At 36.6% G+C, this 24320-nt stretch overlaps 1 protein-coding gene across 1 annotated transcript in view; it reads left to right on the top strand.

The window, feature by feature from the left end:
• The window catches only part of Cse1 (chromosome segregation 1), a 439186-nt gene that overhangs the window by 117596 nt on the left and 297270 nt on the right, over positions 1-24320 (top strand). The window contains exon 7 of the mRNA XM_090402147.1: positions 23095-23202. Within this exon, the coding sequence (XP_090258273.1) occupies positions 23095-23202 (108 nt within the window). The remainder of the gene's footprint in view (positions 1-23094; positions 23203-24320) is intronic.

The raw sequence follows: 24320 nt of genomic DNA, 5'->3' as shown, positions 1-24320 counted from the left end.
AAAGCAACTGACACAATGAAAAAGGAAAAGTTGGTCCTTGTTGGGGATCTAAATAGCAGAGTAGGAAATGATTGTGAGACATACAAAAATATTTTGGGAAAATTTGGAGAAAAGAGCAAAGCTAATAATAATGGCAAATATCTGTTAGATTTCTGCTCAGGACATGGACTGGGTTATTACTAACACAATGTTCCAACATAAAAATGTGCACAAATTCACATGGAGAGAAGAGGCAAGGAATAAGAAAAGTCTCATTGACTATGTTATTGTTGATAGTGATGTTTTCTCCCTGGTGCAGGACACCAGAGAGTACAGAGGATTTGAAATTGGAAGTGATCACTATTTAGTCTTGAGCAGGATAAAATTGAATTTCATATTGAAAAGAATAACACGTAAGAAAGTTTTAAAGCGAATAAAAGTTGAGCAGCTCTCAGATATGAACTGTAGACTAAAATACACAAAGAGTATTGAAGAAAAAATGAAAGAGTTTGAGAACAGGAACAAACCTTTGAGATTCAGTGGCAAGCCTTGAAGAAAACCCCCTGATTGATTCAGCCAGAGAGGCATGTTGTGAGGTTGTCTGCAAGGATAAAAAAATCAGAACTCCATGCTGGACACAGGAAGTTAAAGAGGCAGTGAAGGAAAAGAAGAAAGCATATCAAAAGTTCCTGGTAAATAAGTCAGCTTGTGCTCTTACAGAATACAGAGACAAATGTAAGAAAGCTAAACACTGTATAAAACTAGCTAAACAAAAGTCATGGGAGGACTTTGGCAAGAACATAGAAAATAAATATCAAGAAGGTGGTAAGATATTCTGGAGGTTGTTGAAGAAGCTTAAAAATGGAGGAAAGAGTGCTGTAAAAGGAGTTAGGAATGATAAAGGTGACATGAAAACAGGAGAAAAAGATATCCTTGAAGTATGGAGTAATTACTTTGAAAAACTGCTAAATGAAACAAGCAGTGATGACAGCACAGTGGTAAAAAACACTGACCAGGCATGCAGTCAGGAATACATATCCATACTTGAAGTAGAAAAAGCCATCAAAGGCTTGAAATGTGGAAAGGCAGCTGGAGTAGATGATATTCAACCAGAAATGCTGAAGTATGGTGGTATAAGAGTCTTACAGTTTCTGCACTGCATAGTCCAGAAAGCCTGGACAGAGGGACGAATTCCCGATGATTGGAGTAGAGCTCTAATAGTACCCATATATAAAAAGGAAAATAAAACTGAATGTGAGAATTACAGAGGTATTTCCCTACTGAGTGTTCCTGGCAAGATCTGTACAAGTGTACTTGAGAAACGGTTGAGAAGAATTGTGGAAGAAAAGCTCGTTGAAGAACAAGCTGGATTCAGGCCAAACAGAGGCTGTTAGGATCAGATTTTCACTTTACAACAAATAGTCGAGAAAGCATGGGAATATAACAAAGATCTGTATTTAAGTTTTGTTGATTTGGAAAAGGCATATGACAAGGTGCCAAGAGAGAAGCTATTCAATACGCTGCAGTTATATGGTGTCAATGGGGCATTATATCGAGCTATACTTAGTCTTTATTTGAGTTGTAAGTCAGCAGTTAGAATTGCAGGAAGTACAGGAAGATGGTTTAATGTTAAATCTGGTGTGAGACAAGGATGTACATTATCCCCTCTGTTATTCATTATCTATATGGATCACATTATGAAGGAAAGTGGTATTAGGCATGATATCAAAATTGGAGATGTTAATGTCAGCTCTTTGCTTTATGCGGATGATGTTATACTTCTAAATAAATCCGCTACAAGTCTGCAAGATACTCTGACTAAATTGAATAACTGTTGTAAAAGATATGGTATGAAGGTCAGCAATAAAAAGACAAAGACAATGAAAATAGGCAGAATCATTGAAAATGTCAACTGTGTTGTGAATGGAGAACCTGTGGAACAAGTAAAACATTTCAGCTACTTAGGCACGATTTTTACTGAAGATGGTAAATTAAATATAGAAATAGATAACAGAATCAGCAAAGCTGGTATGGTGGGAAGTCAATTGAATAAATTCATATGGAATAAGAGAGAAATTAGTCGGAGCACTAAATTAGCTGTATACAAGACAGTGTTCAAACCAGTTTTAACTTATGGATCTGAGAGCTGGGTCAGAAGTAAAACACTTGACCAAAGACTAGAGATCGTGGATATTAGAGTCCTTGGCAATATCATATTAAAAACGAGGATATTAGGAAAGAAGTTGACATTGTCAGCATCCAGGAATGCGTTAACAGAGCTAATCTCAGGTGGAATGGTCACTTAAACAGAATGGGCGAGGAAAGATTACCAAAACAAGTGTTCTCTGCCAGGTTGGCAGCAAAACGACCCAGAGGAAGACCAAGATGTAGGTGGATTGATATGGTACAAAGTGCCCCTTAGACGATAGAAATATAAGATCTGATAATGTTGGGGTCTTGACAAGTAACAGACTGATTTGGAGGAAAATTGTAGATAGGAAGTTAGTAATGATGTAGTTTTTTTCATGTAGTACTATCATATCCTGTACACCCCTTGAGGGTACATGGCAGGAATTTGATGATGATGATGATGAACCATTGTGTGAAACTTCACATTAATTTGTTATTTTTGCTTTGTATTTTTACTTTATAAGTTAGAAATAAACAATTTTGTAATATATTTAATGGTGTTTAATTATTACAATAAGATTCTTACTAATGCAATGCAATCTCTTAATTGTATTCCATATTTTCATATTTAAACCATTGTATGAAACTGTGCATAATGTTATTCGAGCATATATTTTACAATCTTTACATATAGGCTACGTTTCACCACAATCAGTATAGCAATAACTGTGTTCAAGATAAACACATATTGGCCACTTCTTTTTAAAAATTTAACGGCATAAGTAGTAATGTACCATTAGTTGCTATTTACGTCAAAAATATCAAATGGCTTGAATGCGGAAAACTGTTATAATGGGGGGGGGCATTACAAAATTTATGTCTTGCAAAGTGGGCGGTGGCCTGAAAAAGTTTGGGAACCTATGATATTGATGATGAACAACAGTGGAGATAATGTGCATTCTTGTTTTATTCCTGATTTCACACCAAACCATCTTCCTGTATTTCATTCAGTTCCAACTGCTGAAGTACAATTTAAATATAGACACTGCGTATTGCTCTGTATAATGTTCCATTTAGTTGTAGCATTTTAAAAAATGCTTTTCTCTGGGCATCTTGGCCTTTTCCAGATCTCCATAACTTTGACAAATCCTTGTGATATTCCCATGATTTCTCAACTATTTGTGTTGAACCCTGAATGGTCTTGTTACTTCGTTTCAGCAAATCATTCGGAATTCAACAAGCACATCTCAGCAAACTGAATATTTAATAGTAGAAAGTACTTGCATTTAGTCAAAATCAAATAATATTGTGTCAAAGGTGTGAAATTATAAGATAATGAATTATAACACTAAGAATGTATCAGTTTATAAAACTGTGAAGAAGTATAACAGATTGGAATTATATTGTGTTATTTAGATTTTTTTAAATGAATTAGAAATTAAAATTTAGTATTATACAGTGCAGCTGAAAATAACTTGAATATTCCACTGAACAAAGTGTAAGAGTGGGTCCAAAGGTTTGGTACGTGTTAGTGTAAGCGCCTGAGGCTGCTTAATACAAGGAACAGGTGTGCGTAATAACAGTTTCTTGATTCCTACCACAGAAAAAGTGCTGACATCATCGGAGATCGAGTTTAGCATAGCGCTGCACAAGAGTTTCAGGAGGAGATAGGGCCCTATGTGATGAAGGATATATATAAGTGATTGCAGAAGGATGAGGAAGGCTTTTTTTTTCCCCGGGATTCGAGGTCGTGAGGAGGTCCAATCAAGGTAGCGGCTTCCAGGCAGAACAGCCAGTGAGGATGCGTGGCAGCGGGAAGTTTGAATCGGGCAGTCCATGAAACTACGGACGGAATTCCAGCGCGACGCAGCTAACGCTTTCATTACAAGCGGGTGCTATGGCATAGATGTTCCCATAAAGTTCTCAGATGACAAAGGTAGCCTTTGAGCGGATAGCCACCTGGCAAGAATTTAATGCCGCGCGTGATCCAAACAAGGAATCGAACCTCGGGTACTTCCACAACAGTATTAACCAGCAGACCCATTCCGTAATCGAGTGAAGGTAATGTAAATGTTTGTTATTTATGTTTTGGGAACCTGTTTGTATGAAGAAATTTAGATGCAAGAAGTATGAAATGTCAGGACAATATTAACTAGTGAACTCTTAAGTGATTGTTCCGGTAGGCTATAACTAGATATCGAGATTGTTTAAATGAGTTTAACAGAATTGTAGAGAGAGGAATTATGAGCCATAAATTAATGAAAATTTTACTTAGTGTCCCCAGATTTATAGAGGGAATTGTTAGATGAGTGAAGTGTGTTAATGAAAATTAAGTTTAGCAAGTTACTAGATATAAAATTTGTATGCATTAGGCAGCCCTTTAAAGAATCAAGTTTCCTAACTTAGCTTTTATGTATGATAGTAATCTTAGCAAGAATGAGCTTATATAATTGTATAGTGTATTTAAAGTTGTAAAATAAACATGTATTTTTACCCCAAACTGAGTCTTGCCTTGACTAAGAGCGTCAACTCATCACTCTAAAATTATGAACTTGCCACGGGAGGGTAAGGTTAAGTTGAGAGGTCTTGCCACAACTGTCTGAAGGAGTTAGCAGGTATTTATATTTTTGAGTTATTGGAATTGTCTCCCTGAATAGTGCATTTTATTATTATAGGGCATAGACTGGCACAGTCATTAAAAAATATGTGTTTATGCCTAAAAAGGAGATAGGACCAAAAATCCAGGCCAGTACTTAGAGCAACTGCATAGTAAGTTTGATAGATACAATTTAAGTGAATTTGCATAAATAACGACACAACATAAATGGTGCATCCGGTAGGATGTGATTAAGCCCCTGAGAGACTAAGAAAAATTTAAATTTTATTGGGAATCACAGGAGTAAGTATTGACCTCTTGTCAGGTAACAAAATGTTTAGTAATTGATTTGATAAGATTAGCAACTGTGTAAACTAAGTGCAAGTATGCCTGTCCCAGAGAGCTCTGAAGATAATGCCCTCCCAACCGTTTCAGAAACGCATGATTCATAATTCTTCAGGACCATTAATACTCAGCAGGTCTTTCCCCAGTTCTCTGGTGAGAAATCGGATGACGTGTTGACATATTTTTAGTTTATAGAGGAATTAAAGAGGATTAGTCGATGGAGTGACCTATAGCTGCTAATTTTGCTACGCAGCAAGCTTGTGGGAAAGGCCAGAACATTCTTCTTTTCCTCACCAATCCTAAAGGGGAACCCGAGATTATAACATCTTTAAGGATGCCCTTATATCTCGATTCTCAGGATTGAGGAGCGGTGGGCCAAATCTGTGGAAGCGTCAAAAGGTAGTGCAGAGGGACAAGAAGAGTGTGACTGATTATATAACAAACGTATGTTAGCCATGGCCAACACAACGAGTACCTCTAGCACTGACCAACACCATCTCAATTGGGCAGTGCTCCAACATTTTAGGACAGGATTAAAGGCTTAGCTAAGAGAAAGTGCACATGGAAAAGACATTTCAAACTTAGATGAGTGTTACAAGGCAGTGAGAGAGAGGGAACAACTAATGGACAACATATGTCCCAATGTCGCAATAGGATCGGTAAACATGATAAGGGATGAAAAAAAGTAACGAAGTCAAGGACCCAAATCTTAAGGGAGAGAATTTAGAAAGGGGGAAAACAGGGGGGAGAGAGAAATAAAGATGAGGGCAGATCCGAGACATTTTGCCAAATATCCACCACCACTCCTACTCTTAGCGAAGTTCGCATGCTCATTAAGCAGGAGTGGAGGTTTTGGAACGCCTGAATGATGTAATCAGTAACTGGAAACTGTGTCTGTGAAAGATCAAGAGAGCTTTTCCTCTCAGGAAGAAAGGACAACCAAGCTTTTCAAACCATAGAGAGTTTGAAAAGCTGCAAAAGCCAATGCTTGAAAAATGGATGTTATCATGCAGAAGTTAACACATTTGTCAACTAATGACTATAAGCACTCTCCTTTGTCATCAGACACAGCTAGAGATAACTACAGAAGAGCTCTAAGATACTTTAATTGTGATAGGTTGGGACATATAGCTAGGGATTGCTTTAGCAAGCAAAGATTGTATTTTATTTGTATTTGTATTACTGCAGCTTTCTTCCACCGTATTCTGTGGCGTGTATCCAGAGCATGGTCTGCAGGACCAGAATGGCTGTACTTGTGAAAACGGATGTAGTCCTTGTGTTCAGAAATTCTGATATTCGCTGTCCTGCCTGTTTGGCCAAAGTAAGACAGTTTACAGCTGCAAGGGACCTGGTATGTATACACCAGGTAGGTCTAGGGGAAGTGGTTGGTCTTTAGTGGAGCGGATAAGGGATGCCAATTTTCTGTATGGTCTGTAACAGGAGGTCGTCATGTTTTTTTAAGATTTTGGTAATTTTTTCTGAGGTGCCTCGGATGTAGGGAATGGTGATGGATTTATGGAGGGGGGGGGGGGGTTGTGGTTTGTAGGGTTCAATATTTTTTGGATTTTTTTTGGGGGGGAGGGTAGCCATTGGCTGAGGAAGTGTTGAGGATGTGATTTAGTTCAGTTTAGGGCCATATCGTTAGAACAGATTAGTTTAGCCCTGTTGTATAGTGTTTTCACCACTCCATATTGTTGTGTGTGTGTGGGGGGGGGGGGGGGGGTGTTGGTTGTTTTCCCAGGGTGAACATGATTCTGGGTGTTGGTTGTTTAAGTGTGTTAAGAAGTTGAGTGTATCAGAGCCATGTGACCAAATAGCGAACACATCATCAATGTAGCGAAGCCATATGGTTGGTTTTTGTGGGGAAGAGGCTAAGGCTTTTTCTTCAAAGGTCTCCATAAATAAATTGGCCAAGGGTGGGGAGAGTGGTGAACCCATGGCTGTCCCCTCTATTTGTTTATAGAATTTCTCTGCCAAACGAAAAAGCCAGAGTTCATTGTGAATTGAAATAGGGCTGATATATCGGGAGAAAATATAGCTTGGGATTAGCTCTAAAGTTTCCTTGAGTGGGACATTTGTGAATAAAGAGGAGACGTCAAAGCTGACCAATGTCGCAATAGGATGGTCAAAGCTGACCATCCTACTGCGACATTGGAGTGTAAGATGGTCAAAGCTGACCATCTTACACTCCAACATACTGACGGTCAGTATGTTGGAGTGTAAGATTTTCTGTGCTGGCTTTGAAGTAGGCTGAGTTTTTTATGTGTGATGGTGTGTTGCCGGTATAGTATGTGAGCACTTTGGTGAAATGTTTAGCTACTTTGTATGTGGGGGAATCAATGCCATCCACTATGGGACGTAATAACACATTTTCTTTATGTATTTTTGGGAGTCCATAAATACGGAGGAGGGGGGGGTGTATAGAGTTAAATGGCTTTAATCTGTTGGTAACTTCTACAGGCCGAGAAGTGACTTTCTTAAGGAGCCTGTGAAGTTTTTCTGATTTGTGAGTTGGTGGGATTGTATTCGATAGGGAGGTAAGTAGCCTGATCTAATAGAAGAGCATTAAGCTTACCTGTGTATTCCTTTTGATTAAGTACTACAGTTGCATTTCCCTTATCCACTTTGGTGATAACTATTTCTTTATTATTCCTCATAACCTTGCAGAGCTTTATATTCCTTTTTGGATATGTTGGTTTTTGGTGGTCTTGCTTTGGAGAGGACACAAGCAACATCCAGTCTTACACTGTTGGTTATTTGATTTCGAAGGTGGCGGATTCCGCATTCAATCTGGATCATAACATCCTCACTAGGTATATTTCTGGGAGCAATGCCGAAGTTGTGGCCACGTGAAAGTGCATTGAGTGCTTCAGGCTGACCAAAGAAAGGTTGATTACGGTGTTGGTAGGAATTTTTGGATTGACGGTCGAGTTCTTTTTTAATTTTTCGAATTTTTTCATCTGTCGACCTCATTTTTTCATATTCTTTGTCTGCAGCAGTACACGAGACGTCATGTAAAATTGACCAAAGCTTGTGATTTAAAGTGCACGAAAGCTCTTCTTCAAAAGCACGAATAGCTTTGTTAATGTTCGCTAAGAGAAACCGCTTGGCGGCGATTCATTCCAGAAGCAATGCGTAGCTGCCATGGTTATATATACGGAGAGCTTTTTGTGGAACAAAATGGTGCTTGAATTTTACACAATTCGGGATTACCTGATTATCCCGGCAACGTTTTAGGAAAGGTAGACAATTTAATTGTCTTGACAACTTCATTTTACCGTATTGGCAGGCCTTCCGTGTGATAGCATCTCCGTGGACGATGTTAATTCTCGTAGACAGGCTTATACGTTGGTTATACATTAGCCATGGGTTCACCACTCTCCCTTCCCTTGGCCAATTTATTTATAGAGACCTTTGAAGAAAAAGCCTTAGCCTCTGCCCCACAAAAACCAACCATATGGCTTCGCTACATTGATGATGTGTTTGCTATTTGGCCACATGGCTCTGATACACTCCTCTCCTTAACACAATTAAACAACCCACACCCCAGAATCATGTTCACCCTGGAAAAAGAGGAAAACAGCAGCCTCCCTTTCCTAGACACACTAGTCACCCGTCAGCCTAATGGAATTTTCTCAGTTTATAGAAAACCACCCACCCATACAGGCAGGTACATTCACCAACAATCCCCCCCCCCCTCCTCACAACAATATGGAGTGGTGAAAACACTATACAACAGGGCTAAACTAATCTGTTCTAACAACATGGCCCTAAACACTGAACTAAACCACATCCTCAACACTTTCTCAGCCAATGGCTACCCTTCCAAAAAATATTGAAACCTACAAACTACAACCCCCCCCCCCCCTCCACAACAAGGATTACTCTAAACCCATCACCATTCCCTACATCCGAGGCACCTCGGAAAAAATTACCAAAATCTTAAAAAAAAACATGACTTGACCTCCTGATACAGACCATACAGAAAATTGGCATCCCTTATCTGCTTCACTAAAGACCAACCACTTCCCCTAGACCTACCTGGTGTATACATACCAGGTCCCTTGCAGCGGTAAACTGTCTTACTTTGGCCAAACAGGCAGGACAGGGAATATCAGAATTTCTGAACACAAGGACTACATCCGGTTTTACAAGTATAGCCATTCTGGTCTTGCAGACCATGCTCTGGATACTTGCCACAGAATACGGTGGAAGAAAGCAACAGTAATACACCTTAGCAAATACAAATTCGAAAGACTATTTATGGAATCAGCCTCAGCCCTAAGAAACTCTCCAAACCTCAACAAATTTGGTTGTATGGGACTGCCCCAAATTTGGGAGGCTTACATCAACAGACCTTCAGCCCAACGGCCAAGAACACCTACTTAGCCTGCTAGAACCATCAGGACTTTTAGGAGAACAATAGCTTCATCACTTCATTCTTAGTTACTGTGTTGTAGTGCCTACGTGCACGTGCCTTTTTTTGTAAGTTCCTTTTGAAGATGGCAACGTGACATTGCCGAAATATCGGAAGTATTTATTAAAGTGTAATTTAATTTATATTCGTATCTACGTTGTCAATTCCTTAAGTGATTTAGTAATGCATAACCAACGTATAAGCCTGTCTATGACTGGCTTTATCTTATTTCTTGTGTCTTCTTTTCACATGAACTTGTGCACATCTTTATTTTGAAACATGGTGTTAGTAATGACTAGTCCATATTCTGAGCAAAAATCTGGCAGATATTTACCATTGGCTCTTCTCTTTCCTCCAAATTTTTCTATATGCTTGGTGGGATTCTTTTTATGCTCTGCTGTTTAGATCTCCAACAAGGACCACTTTTTCCATTTTATTTATGTCGATGATGACTCGAAAAACTTTGAGAGAATACAGAGAAAAATATAAGAAAGCAAAGTAGCATATAAAGATAGCTAAACAAAAGGCTTGGGAATATAATATCAGGAAGATGCAAACTGTTTTGGAAAGTAATGAAAAAAACTTGGCACTGGAAGGAGGAGTGCTGTAGAAGGAATCGGGCGACAAAGGTGACTTGAAAACTAAAGATATCCTAGATGTTTAAAGTAATAATTTAGAAGACTGTTAAATGAAACTAGAAATGACAGAACAGTGGTAGAAAATATTCAGAGGAATGCAATCAGGAATACATAGCAATACTCCAATCAGAAAAACCTATAAAAAATCTGAACTTTAGAACAATAGTTGGAGTAGATGATATCAGAAATGTTCAAGTGTGGTGGTATTAAAGTTTAATGGTGATTGTACTGCATAATTTAGAAGACATGGTGAGAAGGTCAAATTCCAGAAGATTTGAGCAGAGCTCTTAATAGTACACATCTTTGAAAAAAAAAAAAAAAAGGGAAATAAAACTGAATGTGAGAATTACAGAGCAATTTCCTTAGTGAGTGCTCCTGATAAGATTTATGCAAATATACTTGAGAAGAGGCTAAGAAAAATTGTGTAAGAGAATGAAGAAGAACAAGCTGGGTTCAGTTCAAACAACAAAATCAGGTTTTCACTTTAATACAGATATTTTAGAATTTGTGGGAATGTCACCTGATGCAAGAACACTGTTTCATTTATTGGAGGCCTACTTTAAATGACTGAAATGGTCTCTAGAGCAGGTTCTTGAACACTTTAATAAATAAAATAAAAAAAGTAGGGAAAATCATTAGCTACCCATGTTGCTAATGTACCATAGGTTTACAAAAGCGTTTTGTGAATGTGAGTCATTTAAAAAAAAAAAAAAAGTGTATTTAAATTTTTGTAGATCTGGACAAGACATATGACAAGGTTCCAAGAGAAAAATTGGTCAAACCCCTACAGTTATATGGTAAATGGACATTATATCAAGCTATAAACAGTTTAAATTTAAGTTCTAAGTACAGTTAGAATTGAATGAGATACAGGAAGTTGATTTGATGTGAAGTGTGTGTGCGTGCATGAACACATGCTCCCTCCTCTGTTATCATCTATATGGATCACGTTATGAAAGAAAGTACCATTAAATCTGATACCAAAACTGGAGATTCCAGCACAAGTTGCAAAATTCCTTAACTAAATTGAATAACCACTGTAAGAAGTTTGACAAGATTGAAACCTTCAGTTTCAATTCTTAACAGAAAACCTATAGAACAAGTAAAACATTTCAGCTAATTAGGCACAGGCTTTAGTGAAAATGGCAAATTAAATATGGAAATAGACAACAGAATTAGCAAAGCTGCTATTGTGAGGAGTCAACTGTGAATATCTATATATGGGAAGAGAGAAAGTAATGAAAATACGAAACTAGCAGTGTACAAGATAGTGTTCAAATCAATTTTAAATTATGGATCTGAGAACTGGATTAGAATTAAAACAGTTGATCAAAGACTGATGATCACATATGAGAGTTCTGAGAAAAATTAGTAAACAGATGACATCAGTGGCAGAATCACATTAAAAAATGAAGATATTAGGAAAAATCATGACATTGTTAGTATTTAAGAATGTGAGCAGAGCTAAAAGTGGTATGGTCGCTTAAACAGAATGGGAGAATAAAGATTAGCAGAGTTGTTGTTTGCTAAGATGGCAGGAAAAAGACAAAGATCTAGGTAGACTTGATGCTTTTAAAAACTGCTCAAATTTATTTCTTTATGAATTTTCTGCATGTGCAGGTGACACCTGGAGTATGTGTTCCAGATCAACATCAACACTTTCCTGAACCCATCGATTCACATTTATGTTCTCCCATCATCTAAAATTTCAGAATCCTGTTAAGAGATCATCTTTATGAAAAAACCGTTTTCATTAGAAGGCCAAAAGTTGCTACAAACTATCATGGATAGTGGAAATTATATGCATAATGTGAAAAAAAAGTGCTTTTTTGTTCTTGTTAATAATACTTGTTCCATTCCTTTATATTTAAAAGATTTAAAAAATAAAAATCGATAAACATGAAATATTTTATTTGAAATGCAATTGGTGTTTATCTCTAGAATACATTATTTAATAAATTTTATTATTCATTGTTTGCATTTTATGATTTGAAGATCATAAAATACTAGTTACTTCCAGTTGTTTTTTTAAGTGATGTGTGCAAAATAATTCCCACTTAATAAGTATGTTTGGCTGTTACATTGCATTGTTTTGGAGAGAATTATGAAACAAGGCACATCTTTTGTGTCTGTAGACAGTCTGATGAAAATTAATTCAATAGTTCAAATCACACTCTCCTGCATGCTCAGCAACTTATTGGAAGTACAGGAGGTCAGGTATCACGATGCATTACATTCATGATGACCTGATATTTTCCTTAGGAAAAAACAGCCAAGAAGGTATAAATGGTACTGAGTGCAAAATAAAGGAGAAAGAGTATAACAGTTTTCAAGAAACAAAATGTAGAATGCTTTTGCTGTTATAGTCAGTGACAGAGACAAATCCTCCCCTTCCACTTGATTCTCATGAATCATATTTTTTACCATAATGTCTGTCTTGTGTGCATTTTTTGTTATTATCACACATCCTCTATGAAGTTGACAGCTTCATTATGGAAGGTTCATTCAACTGACCATATTTATCATGTTGAACCTTACACTCACTGCATATAACATGTTTTGGTAATGTTCTATTCACTCACAATTCATGTAAAAAAATCATGTAATCTGCATGTAAAAATAATTTTACATGCAGATTTTAATAAGGCCCTTTCCTAGATATAAAAAAAAAAAAAAAAAAAAGGAATGTGTCAAAATAAAACAGGTAGATATGTGTGTGTGATCATACTTTTATGAATTCAGGAAGGATCGGAAGATCATGATCTTTGCTATAACAACAAACAAAAAAAGTAAAAGTCGATCTGGTGTAAAGACGTGCTGTTAGGAAGCTTCTGAAGGATAGGTGATTTTTGTTGATTTCTTGGTGTATTTTTTAGTATAGTAGTTTTTTTAGTGTATTTATTGTACTAGAGCAATTAATAATATAAATGTAGAAATATTAATTTTTACTGCTCTTAAGAATGACATTGTAAACTTGTCACAACAAAGCATTATCTGAAGAACAAGTTAAGTTGTTACAACTGAGGAGAACCTTTGTGTGATGAGCAGAAGCATTGCTGCAATGATTGATGATAATATATCTGAGGATAATCTGACATTGGAAATATCCTGGTTAAAAGAAATTATTAGAAAATTGATCAAAGAATTAGGAAAAGTGGAAAAATGTTTAATGAAACTTAGACAGGATAAGAAAATGGATCAGAACTAGAAGAGGCAGGAAGCACTGATCTTATTTGGTAATCATAAGAATAATAACGTTAAACTAGGTAAGTCGATGAAAATCTAAGAAAAAAAAATGTGATGTGCTGTGGTGATTCAATCATAAAATTTGCACTTGCTGAGGGAGTCACTACTTCTAGTTTCCCAAGGGCAAAAATTAAAGATATGACAAACTTAATCAAAAAACAGAAAAGTGAAAGAGATGGAAGTTCTTGGAATTAATAATTTAATTAGCAACAAATATAGCATGAGAGAGGATATGAAAGGTCTGTTGGAAGACGCAAGAAAGAAATGCGAGAGGAAAAATTGCTTTCCAAACATGGCAGTACCGAGTTGAGAAGGAGAGTAATGGTGACAAACGATTCCATGGGCAGGTTGGGTAGAAGAAACAGTTGCGAGGTTTTAGATGTGTGAGTGTGTTCGATAGCAGAAAACTTGCATAAGAGGAACAGCCTGCACTTGAATTCACCTGATGCCAAGTGAATTCAAGTGCAGGAATTCATCCAGTGAATTGTCTTTCACCTGATAAATTGTCTTTCAGATAATTAGTTATTAGAATGAAACCTAATGTTGAGTGTCAGGAAAAGTAGATCATCAAGGGAGGAATGGGGAAAAGGTGTGTGAAAATTCACCATAATATTTAAATTGGATAAAGATATGAATGGCTATGAACATGGTTATGCATCTGGGGAAGGGGTGGAAATATGCAATTTGGGTTTGGACTTTTGAGTATGTCTGTGAAGGGAAAAGAAGAAAGTTCTACAACAAGGCTAAATAGATTGCATATCTAATTATAAGAATAAACCAGGTGTAATGTCTATATACAAATGCCAGGAACATCGGAACAAGTCTCTGTCCACATTTTTTTTTTTTTTTTAAATCTTCTGAGTCATTGCCCATAACTATCACAATGTTTGTTGCTTTATTGAATATAGTGGTCTAAGATTGTTGGCATTAGTGAAACCTGGCTACCAGAATCAGATATGATAACTGGAATTGAGTGTAATGGATATACTATTTTTAGGAAATCAGAAGAGATTGGAGAGGAGGGTGGGTGGGTACTACTAATGATATCAGACGACTCAACTCCATTTAGGGTAGAAATGCAAGAAAACAATAATGATAACAATGTCCCATGTAGTGAAGCGGAGGCTAACTGAATGAAATATATGGTGGGGTGTTGCTACAGACGGTTCAGTTGCAGGCGACAAAGAAATGCATCGCCAATTTAGCTTTATGGGATGACTTCAATTATTCAAACATTGATTGGGCAGGAGAGAAATCTCATAAGAATTGAATTTATTGAATTGTTATGAGGCCACTTTCTCAAGCAGCATGTGAAAGAAGGAACTCACAGTCAAAGGGTGTGAGATTTATTCATAGTGTCAGAAGGGATCTCTGTTATATGACTTTTTACCACCAGTTGGTGGTAAAATAGTATAGTCATACTGTGCTTACTTGGGAAGTATTTAATTATATTGATGTTCTCAATAGAACAGGTTACATGCTGAATGTTATGGTCTACTTAGGAGAATACTATCTCTGATCCCATGTATCAGTTACTGAATGGGGAAAATGTATGCATGGGAATCTTTGAAAAAGTGCTTAAATGAGACAGTATCTGAATATATCCCTAGTGTTCGAAGAATAAATAGGTTGGGAGTGAAATGGATGTGCAACCTTATTAAGCAAGATGATGTGGAAAGCATATCATGAGAATAAGAGTGAGAGGAGTTATGAAATATATAAAGTGCAGGGTATCTGGAGATTTCATTGAAATGGCAGTTAATCGAAAGACAATTCATCGAACAACAATTCATAGAAAAAACAATTCACCGAAAATTTTAACTTTTCGAAAATGTTATGATAAAAGTGATCCATTTAGAACAAATACTGAACTGTGTAGAGTGAGAAAGCAACGCTACTTTAATAGGGAATAATTATAGAACAATATGGTTTCTTATTGTCTTTCTTGTCCGATAACTGTTTCATGTCTGTTCATGGGACTGATTTACCTGTTTCAGGGAGGAAAAGCCCTGCCTAAGCAGGCTCCATTATTTTATTGTTACTAGTAATAATATACGACTTCAATACAGCAATTATTATGGGATGAATTTTATTCATTCCATAATAATTCAAATAGAATTATTATGGGATGAATAAAAGTTTCAAATAGCAAATCTGATTCAGATTCATTATTTGAAACTTTTACAAGAAAATGTCGAACCTTTTCAGTTCAGCTATATTCAGGGCAACAAAGAAATAATGTGTCCAAATTATGTATTACAATAACTCTGACTTAGTGGAATTAGCAGAAGTTGTCAGTACAAGAAGCTGTCTGCACGGTTCAGTTTTTGTTCTAAATGGATCACTTGTATCATAACATTTTCAAAAAAAGTTTCAAAATGATATTAGCAATTCCACTTTGGCTGGATCAGTTTAATGAAATTTTAGTTAAAATTTTCGGTGAATTTTTTTTTTTTTTTTGATGAATTGTCGTTCAATAAATTGTTCATTCCATGAATTGTTTTTCAATTAACTGTTTTTTCGACGAATTTTCATGGAACCAAAGCGCAGGCCAGAAAGGTAATGACTGTTGTGTAGAAAGCTAAATCAAAAGAAATTGGCTATGTGGGCTAAAGGCAATCCAGAAGAATTTTATTGTTATGCCATAAGCAAAAGAAAGAATGAATGTAGAAGAATAACTTTATTGAATTATTATTTTATGGCATCTCCATGGAGTCTGGAGACTCATCATGGGAGAACCAAATTAACCATTATACACACATCCTGTCATGCCTCTCCTTGAATCCTTTCACCATCAGGGAACTCGCAACCAATTCTGGCAATCCATTCCTCTCACTCGCTACTCTCCATGCAAAAAATCTGATACACACATGCCTACTAACCATTCTTACACAACTTCCTCAGATGGCCCTTAGTTCTGTATTTGTCATATCTTGAAAAATTTCACATACCTCAATTTTATAAAATCCCTTTAATATCTTGAAACTTTCTAGCATGTCCCTTTTCTGCCTATCAACTAAACTTTGTAATCCATACCCTTCAACTTATCCTTGTAGGGAATATTTCACAGACCTGACACCAACCTTGTCACTTGTCTCCGAATCCTCTCTACCTTTCTGGTCCCCAAGAAACCCAGGTGACCAAATCTGTGCACAGTGGTCAAGATGTGGCTGAATCATAGCCTTATAAAGAGGAGGATAATAACTTTCCTATCTTTACTTGTTAGCATGTTTATCAATATCCAAATAATCCTCTGAGCTATTTTACCAACTTTATGCCCTCTGAACTTTAACTCTTTGTCCACCATTATCCCCAAGTTCCTAACTTCATCAATTTCCTGCAATTCAATACCATCAATATGATATGCCACATGCAACCTTTTCAACCCGAAGTGGATAATCTTACATTTTGCAATATTAAATTGACAATCATTATTCTTTTCCCTACAATGCCAATTTATTTAAATAATCCTGCAGGATATTTACATCACCTTTAATCAACTATTACTCTCTCAGGTTTTGCATCATCTTGGTCGATTGGTAGAGCCTCTGCTACTAATGACTCGCAAAAAGTTAAGCAAGTTTGCACGTGGTTAGTAGTTGGAAGGGGTCAATCGTTCATTGCTGTTGGCACACTCTCCCTTGATTAGTCTTTGAACTCCCTGGAGGTGTTACATAATAATAATAACTGAATATTCCCTCCCTATGTCATTGATATTCAAATTAAAGATTAGTGTCCCTAGTACCAACCCTGAGGTACTCCACTAGTCACCATCATTATACTAGATTCCACTCCACCATATACTACTCTCTGGTGTCTGTCTGTCAGCCCCCCCCCCCCCCTCCCAATCCATGTTACTAGCCTCATATCCATTCCCATTTGCTCTAGCTGTTGTAATAGTTTTCCATGTGGTATTCTGTCAGATGCCTTGACAGAGTCAAGCAGTATCATGGTGTAGCCATTTCCTTTATCCAATTCTGCTGTCACATTTATTATGAAATGTGAATAAGTTACTAAGACAGGACTTACCCATCACAAAGCCATGCTGCCTACTTAAGAGTATTGCATCCATATTCACCCATTGTTGTATTTTACTTTTTATCAACTTTTCCAATACTTTAACAACCACTCCTGATATATTAATTGGTCTGTAGTTTGCTACCTCTGTCTTAGAGCCATCTTCGTGCAATGGTACTATCTTACTCCCTTGGAACCCTGCCAGAGCTGAGACTTAAATTGAACAACTTCCTCAGAGGCAGTGCCAATTCTCTTGCATATTCATGTAGTGCATGGGCTGATATGCCATTCAGTCCCCCTGCTGTGTTCACATTCATATTTTTTAATATGCTGAATACCTCCTGTTCATCTACCTCAAGTTTGATATGCATCTCTGTAACATCAACTGTAAAATCTGCACCTGGATGATACAGATTTTTAAAATGATCACTCAGCAACTCAACTATTTCTTTTGAAATGTGAACTCAGTCACCTTCCTACCATGAGCATCGTTTAAAGTCATCCTACCATAGTCATTTTTCCTCATACTTGCTATATAATGAAAAAAATTCTTTTGGGTTTACTTTGGCTGTTTAACTAATTCACTCTCATAATTAGATTTGGCTTTTCTTACTATACTAGTCACCTTTCTTGCTTGCACAGTATGCTGATTGCTTTTTTTTTTTGTTTATTCCATAACAGTAATGATGGCCTGAAAATAACTTTGGCTTTTCAAGACAAATAGTATTTAAGTAATAGCACTAGAGTCAATCCAGGTCACAAATAAAATGAAGTCTTTATGGCTCCAACAATTCCATTAAACTTGTGGACAATAACTGATATGTTTTCAAGCACCCCAAGTTAACCTATAGCATTTGCAGTTCTTGCTTTATATCCCTATCCCTACTCATCCACTTAATTCCAACTTTGTTAGTCCTCCTGACCTTGGGTGTATAGTTTGATACTTCTACTCTCAAGTAATCTCTGACCACTTGCCAAGCACTACTGACATTCTTTTCTTGTAGCTTCTTAAGCCATGACACTATTCCAAGATGACTCTTGAGTCTCTCTCTCTCATAATTGCCAGCCTTATAGTTGAACATAAACCTCTTCTTGACATAGAATTCCACATATTTGCAGCTTCCCAGAACAAAACTACATGGTAACTCTCCTCAATTGGAGATTGGTGTGTGTGTGTGTGTGTGTGTGTGTGTGTGTGTGTGTGTGTGTGTGTGTGTGTGTGTGTGTGTGTACGTACGTACGTACGTACGTTGGTCATGGATATATTTTCTGATACTGTTATTGGATTCAACACTCAAACACCTTTTCTCCTCTATAACATATTGTTTCATGTAATTATTATCCCTTAGCAACTGTATAAATTCCACTTCCATCTTGCCATGCGTCCTTTCCTCCCTCCAGTCGATGTCCCCATAGTTAGTCTCCCATAATAATTGTTCAGCCTACGCTCATTATGCTAATCTGCCAGTACATGGCATCTACATCTTCCTGTGCCCCCCCCGTCTATAGCGGCACCCAACAAGTATTTTTCCCTATTTGCCTCTGTCTCATACCAGACAGCCTGAAACGAACCATTTCTTCCAGACCTAAAACCCCTCTCTAACTTCTAATTTTGTTGGTTGTAGTTCTTCGGCTATCATCAGCAATACCTGACCTCCTATCCTGTTCCTTTTTTCCTTCCTGAAAATACAATACCTCTGTTACATTGTCATTTTCAGTCAACAGGTCTCATTGATCCCTATAATTTTTGGCCAATTCGAGCTGACATGCCAAAAACTCCTCACTTCTTGCATTTGTGTACATGCATTTCAACATCCCTTTGTACCCATAGTTGCCCTTGTGTAATGTCACCAACCCATTCAGATTGCAGTTGTCATTGCATAATCATTACTATGCACATTCTGCTGCCACTCCTGTGATAAATATTCAGTTATTTATCACAGGAGTGGCCAGACATATGGTTTATTTCATCCTCGCTAATATCTCTAGTTTCCCTGGTTTTGCACTACTACACTCTCACTAGACAACACTTTCTCCAAACATCTAACTCCAAAACCATTCAGATGTAGTGTGTCAGGCATATATATAAGTCCTTTCATTCATCAATAAACTGCACACACCATTCCTCCTGCACAGTCTTTTCATTGACTTATTGGCAATCATGGTCCTTATCAGTTCTGTCCTATCATACTAAGTCAGAACACAATCTTTACTTTCTTACTCTTCATTTTTGCTTCTTCTAACCATTGTTTTGTATAATCTCTCATTGCATATTTCTCACTTTTCATACCATTTGTGCTTGCCAAAAAAATTAACTTGTTTGCTTCTTTCTTCTGCATACTTACAGCTTCACTGATATCCTTAATCTTTCCACTTGGAAAACATGCTCTTGTCACTTATTAAATATACCTCTTATCATCAAATCACCATACATACTATCTGTTTTCTCCCACTTTTATGCTTTCCTATTTACTCTCTCTTTCATTCTTCGACCTTCTGTACCACACACGAAGCATTTCTCCAATCATCTGAGTGCATATTTTGTCCTGTGGAGTCCACGTAAGAGTGCAATTTCTTTCCACACTGGCATCTCATCATTCACATTATTACTTTCAACCACTTCCTTCAAACTCACATTTGTATTCCGTGCACTATAATTCAAAGCTTTCGCAACTCGCATTTCTTAGTCATTTACAAAACATTTCTTACAATTATTCTCACCATTCACTCTCAGTAATAACAAATACATTAAACACACGCTACACCACACTAAATCCCGCACAATATTCATCAACACGACGTCTTCATTGCCATTTTTCTCATGTGAATCGGTGTCATAACTTAGAATGCTTTCGAAAGTATACTGCGTAATAATGGTCAAGACTAAACATACACAGTCAGAAAGAAACAAAACACCACCAGTTATATATAACAATATTGCTAATTTTAACTAAAAATACTTATGAGCAACACATGTACTACAGCTGTTACTAAGGGTAATGTGCCCTCCCCATGTGGAGATTTTAACTTTACTGAATGCAGATGGTACTCTCTCAGAAGCTAATGATATTGTTCAGTTAATGGGTGCTCACTTTTATATAACATAGTGCACAGCGCTACTGCTACATTGGATGAAGAGTTAGAGGTGCATGAAAAGAAGGTTGAAGAGCTGTTGTATAAACCTGGATAAGAATTTGTCAAATTGGACAGATGGAATATCAGCTTGTTTGCTAAAGGAATGTTCAACAAATTGACTAGGCCTTTCACATGTTTGTATAACTCGAGTCTCTGCTGAGGAATGGAAGGAATGTATGATCTTTGCATTGTTCAGGGCTGCATTTAATTACTGATCTATCAGTATCTCTGGTAGTGAAGATTTTAGAGAAGTTGGTAAGAACTTGCGTACAGAAATGTTAGGACAAACAAGCTATAAAACTATAATCTGCAAGGAGCAGCATGAGTTTACTAAAGGAAGGTCATATTTTATAACAATGTTACAGCCAATTTGGATAAAGGGAATGTATAATGGATATACTATGATAATGTTGGATTTTGCTAAGGCATTTGATAGGATACCACACAAAAGGCTGTTGCATAAACTGGAGAATATGGGATTAGAATATAAATTCTTGTCCTTGGATCAGTGGATGGTTGTCAGACAGATATCAAAAAGTAGTGCACAGTGGGTGTGAATCTGCCAGATTTAAGGTGACTGACCAGTGGTATACCTCAGGGTTCAATCTATGGGCCATTGTTGTTCAGTCGATACATTAATGACATTAGGAATCTAACAGGAGATGTGCAATTGTTTGCTAATGATGCAAAGCTAGGCAGGACAAGCAGGGATGCTACTGATATCCAGCACTTACAAAATGGTTTTGAATAGGCTGGAAATTTGGGTAAATGAAAATGGCTGTCAGTTTTATGTTAGTAAGTGTAAAGTTATGCACTTTGGCGTGATGAGATTTCCAGCAAAATATTATATTAGTGAGGTTATGCTACAAGAAACTGATGGGGCTAGAGATCTTGGTGTAATGGTGGATAGGAATTTGAAATCCAAAGATCACACAGCAAACGTTGCAAATACAACTCAGAGGATAATTGCGATGTTGAAGCGAACCTTGACATGTAAGGATAAGGAAGTTATTTTGCCTCTTTATAGGACCCTGGTAAGACTACATCTGGATTATTGTACACACATTTGGTCTCCTGGGTTGCAAGGGAATAAAAAAGCTGTGGATAGGGTTGAAAGATTATATTGGGATTATGAGGACAGATTGCAAGTATGTGGATTACAGACTGGTTAACAGAAGAAAAAGGTGTGATGTGATAGAGGAAGGCCTATAAACTTCTGAATTGGCTTTATAGGATATTGCTCATAAACTTGACATTATATGGAAGGTGGAGAGAACATGGGGGCATCCATGGAAGTTAAGTTTGTTTGCAGTCAAGAAAGGGATAAGAGCTAGGTTTTCTCTCACAGAGCAGCGAGTAGAATAGCTGTGAAGTAGTGAGTGCATCTATTGTGAATGAATTTAAGGGAAGGTATGACAGATGGTTTGAGTGATTTATAGCCTCTCTCGATGAGTCTATAAATCAAGGATGAGTCCTTGATTCCCTGGAGGATAATAATAATAAAAATATACATCATACAAATCTTTAAATGTGAGGAAATGCCAGTGGCAATTTCAGATGTTTTTCTGGACATATCAACTAAGTTATTTAGAGTGGCCTGTTCATTTTAATGATTACTGTTATTCACACATGAAGAGAATAGTTCTGAAATAGATGTATAACTTCCTTGAAGAAATTTTCAAAAGCCAGCCTTAAGCATCCTACACTATTCATTGCCACTTCCACCAACTGAAAAATGTATAATTTTTAAAATTGGTTCTCTGTATAACTGTTAGAAGTCTTACTATAATACAATCACTATATGAACTCATAGGGACCAGAGAAAAATAATTTTGTTACAGTTGGTTACTTGCTAGAGTGAGTTTTCTTTACCATAACTGCAATGCTATGGGGCTTTGTCTGGGACTTTTTCATAGTTTGTTACAGCAAGCATATGTGTAGAATAGTGTTTGCTATAGTGGGAGAAGTCAACTGTAATCAGGTAATCACATTTACACTTAGCTGCATAAACTTCTAGCATCATTTTTAAATCAACTCAATACTGGAAGCGCCAATCTGACTGGTTGGTACTTTGCCAGTGTTAAATGTTGCTGATAGTTGATTATTCATGAGGATGTTTATTTTTCATCAAGTTTGTAATTCTCATAGTTCTTGGATTATGTGCCAAAGTTGAGTTTGTTTAGATTTAAAAAAAAAAAAAAAAAAAAAAAAGTCCACATCAACTGCATTTTCCATTAGACTTCTTCGTGCTGTCAGATAGCAGAAGTTTACAACACTCCTGAAATTTTCAAGTAGTTGAGTATCTTCTTTGCACTAAAGCCAAGGAAACTGAGAAAATATTATCAAGGTCAAAGGTAAGGATTAAAAGAAAATATCTATTGGAATAAATTTTATTTAATACAGATTTGTTTACTTTTAAAAATGAGGGAAAAATTACATTAACTATAGAATAATCTGGTATATTAAAACTGCATTTGGTTACACATGTTTGGTGGTTTATAAGATTATTATTTATCAATAAATATAAAATTAATATTGTTATTGAATTAAATATCAGTTGTAGTTCTAATATTAATAATTTCCAAACATAGGCTACCATGGAAGTTGCCAAAACACATGCAAACAATCCTTCAGCTTTGAAAGTTATATTTAGCTCATTAGTACTTATTTCAAAAGTCTTTTACAGCCTCAACTTTCAGGTAATTTTTTTCATAATTTTATATGAATTTTGCTTAAATTTGATTATTATAATGTATCTATCTATTATCCTTTTATAAATTTTAAGAATACAGAATTCCTTCATTTAACATACTAATTAGGGTAGAGGGTGTCCATAAAATCAATCTGTTCATTTAAAAAAAATAAAATAAAATCCATAAAATTATTTAGTTAGTTAATGCTAGCTAAAATTAGTTAGCATTCACTGAAACCAGGTCTTTTAAATAAACTATATAGCTTGCTTGAAACACAGCACACAGCCCTTGTTTACATGCAAAAGAAGGTATTTCACAACATACAACAATACCTAAATATTGCATGAATAGCTACTTCATTTTTAGACAATACATAATCATAACATAAGTTAATTGCATTTGCTTTTAACAACAGTAAACTGAATATTGTTGTGTATTCATCATGATAAGACAAATTACTTGGGCTCTTAATCATTCCTGCCCAAAGATTAATTGGCACATTCTACTTGAGGAAGTAGAGGTACTATATTGAAGTGATAATTTTGGTTTGCTAATTGGCCTGTGAAAAAAGGCATCCAATTTCCATTGCATTTTGGAAGATTTCTGTTTACAAATACTCTTCAGATTTTAATTTATAAATGAATTCTGCATGAATCGACTATTCTTGACAAGTGTCCAAGCAAAGATCTCTAAAGCGTGGGCATATTTTTTTTTATACCACTCCCATCCGACCTGTCGCCTCTTCTGCCGCTTTGGGGAATATATTTTTGGTTGTAGAAGCGCATGTTCACGGGGCTGGTTTGCCTGCTTGAAAAACGTCAGATAAACTGGCTGAAAAAACCCTACTCCCCTTGCCCAAGACTGGCTAACTTGGCTGTGCCTGAGGAAGATCCTCAAGTTCCTCGCGTCTTCGACGGGAATCGAACCTGGGACACTCCTTCCCCAGGCATATGGTTGTGAAACGCAAAGCCACTAGGCTAACCGCGTGGACATTTTATGAAATGTCATACCGACTGATAAACAGCAACGATACATTCTTTACAATCTTGATGGAAGAGTTCAATGATAAAGTAGGTGTAAGCGATGCACTTCTTCTTCTTGAGTGTTCTGCAATTCAGCAGGTT

Source organism: Typopeltis vanoorti, chromosome 12, assembly GCF_054136105.1.
Source record: "Typopeltis vanoorti isolate ZY-2024b chromosome 12, IOZ_Tvanoo_1.0, whole genome shotgun sequence".
NCBI lineage: Eukaryota > Metazoa > Arthropoda > Arachnida > Uropygi > Thelyphonidae > Typopeltis > Typopeltis vanoorti.
Note: the sequence above shows the minus strand (reverse complement) of the source record. Positions and strands in the feature narration are given on the sequence as shown.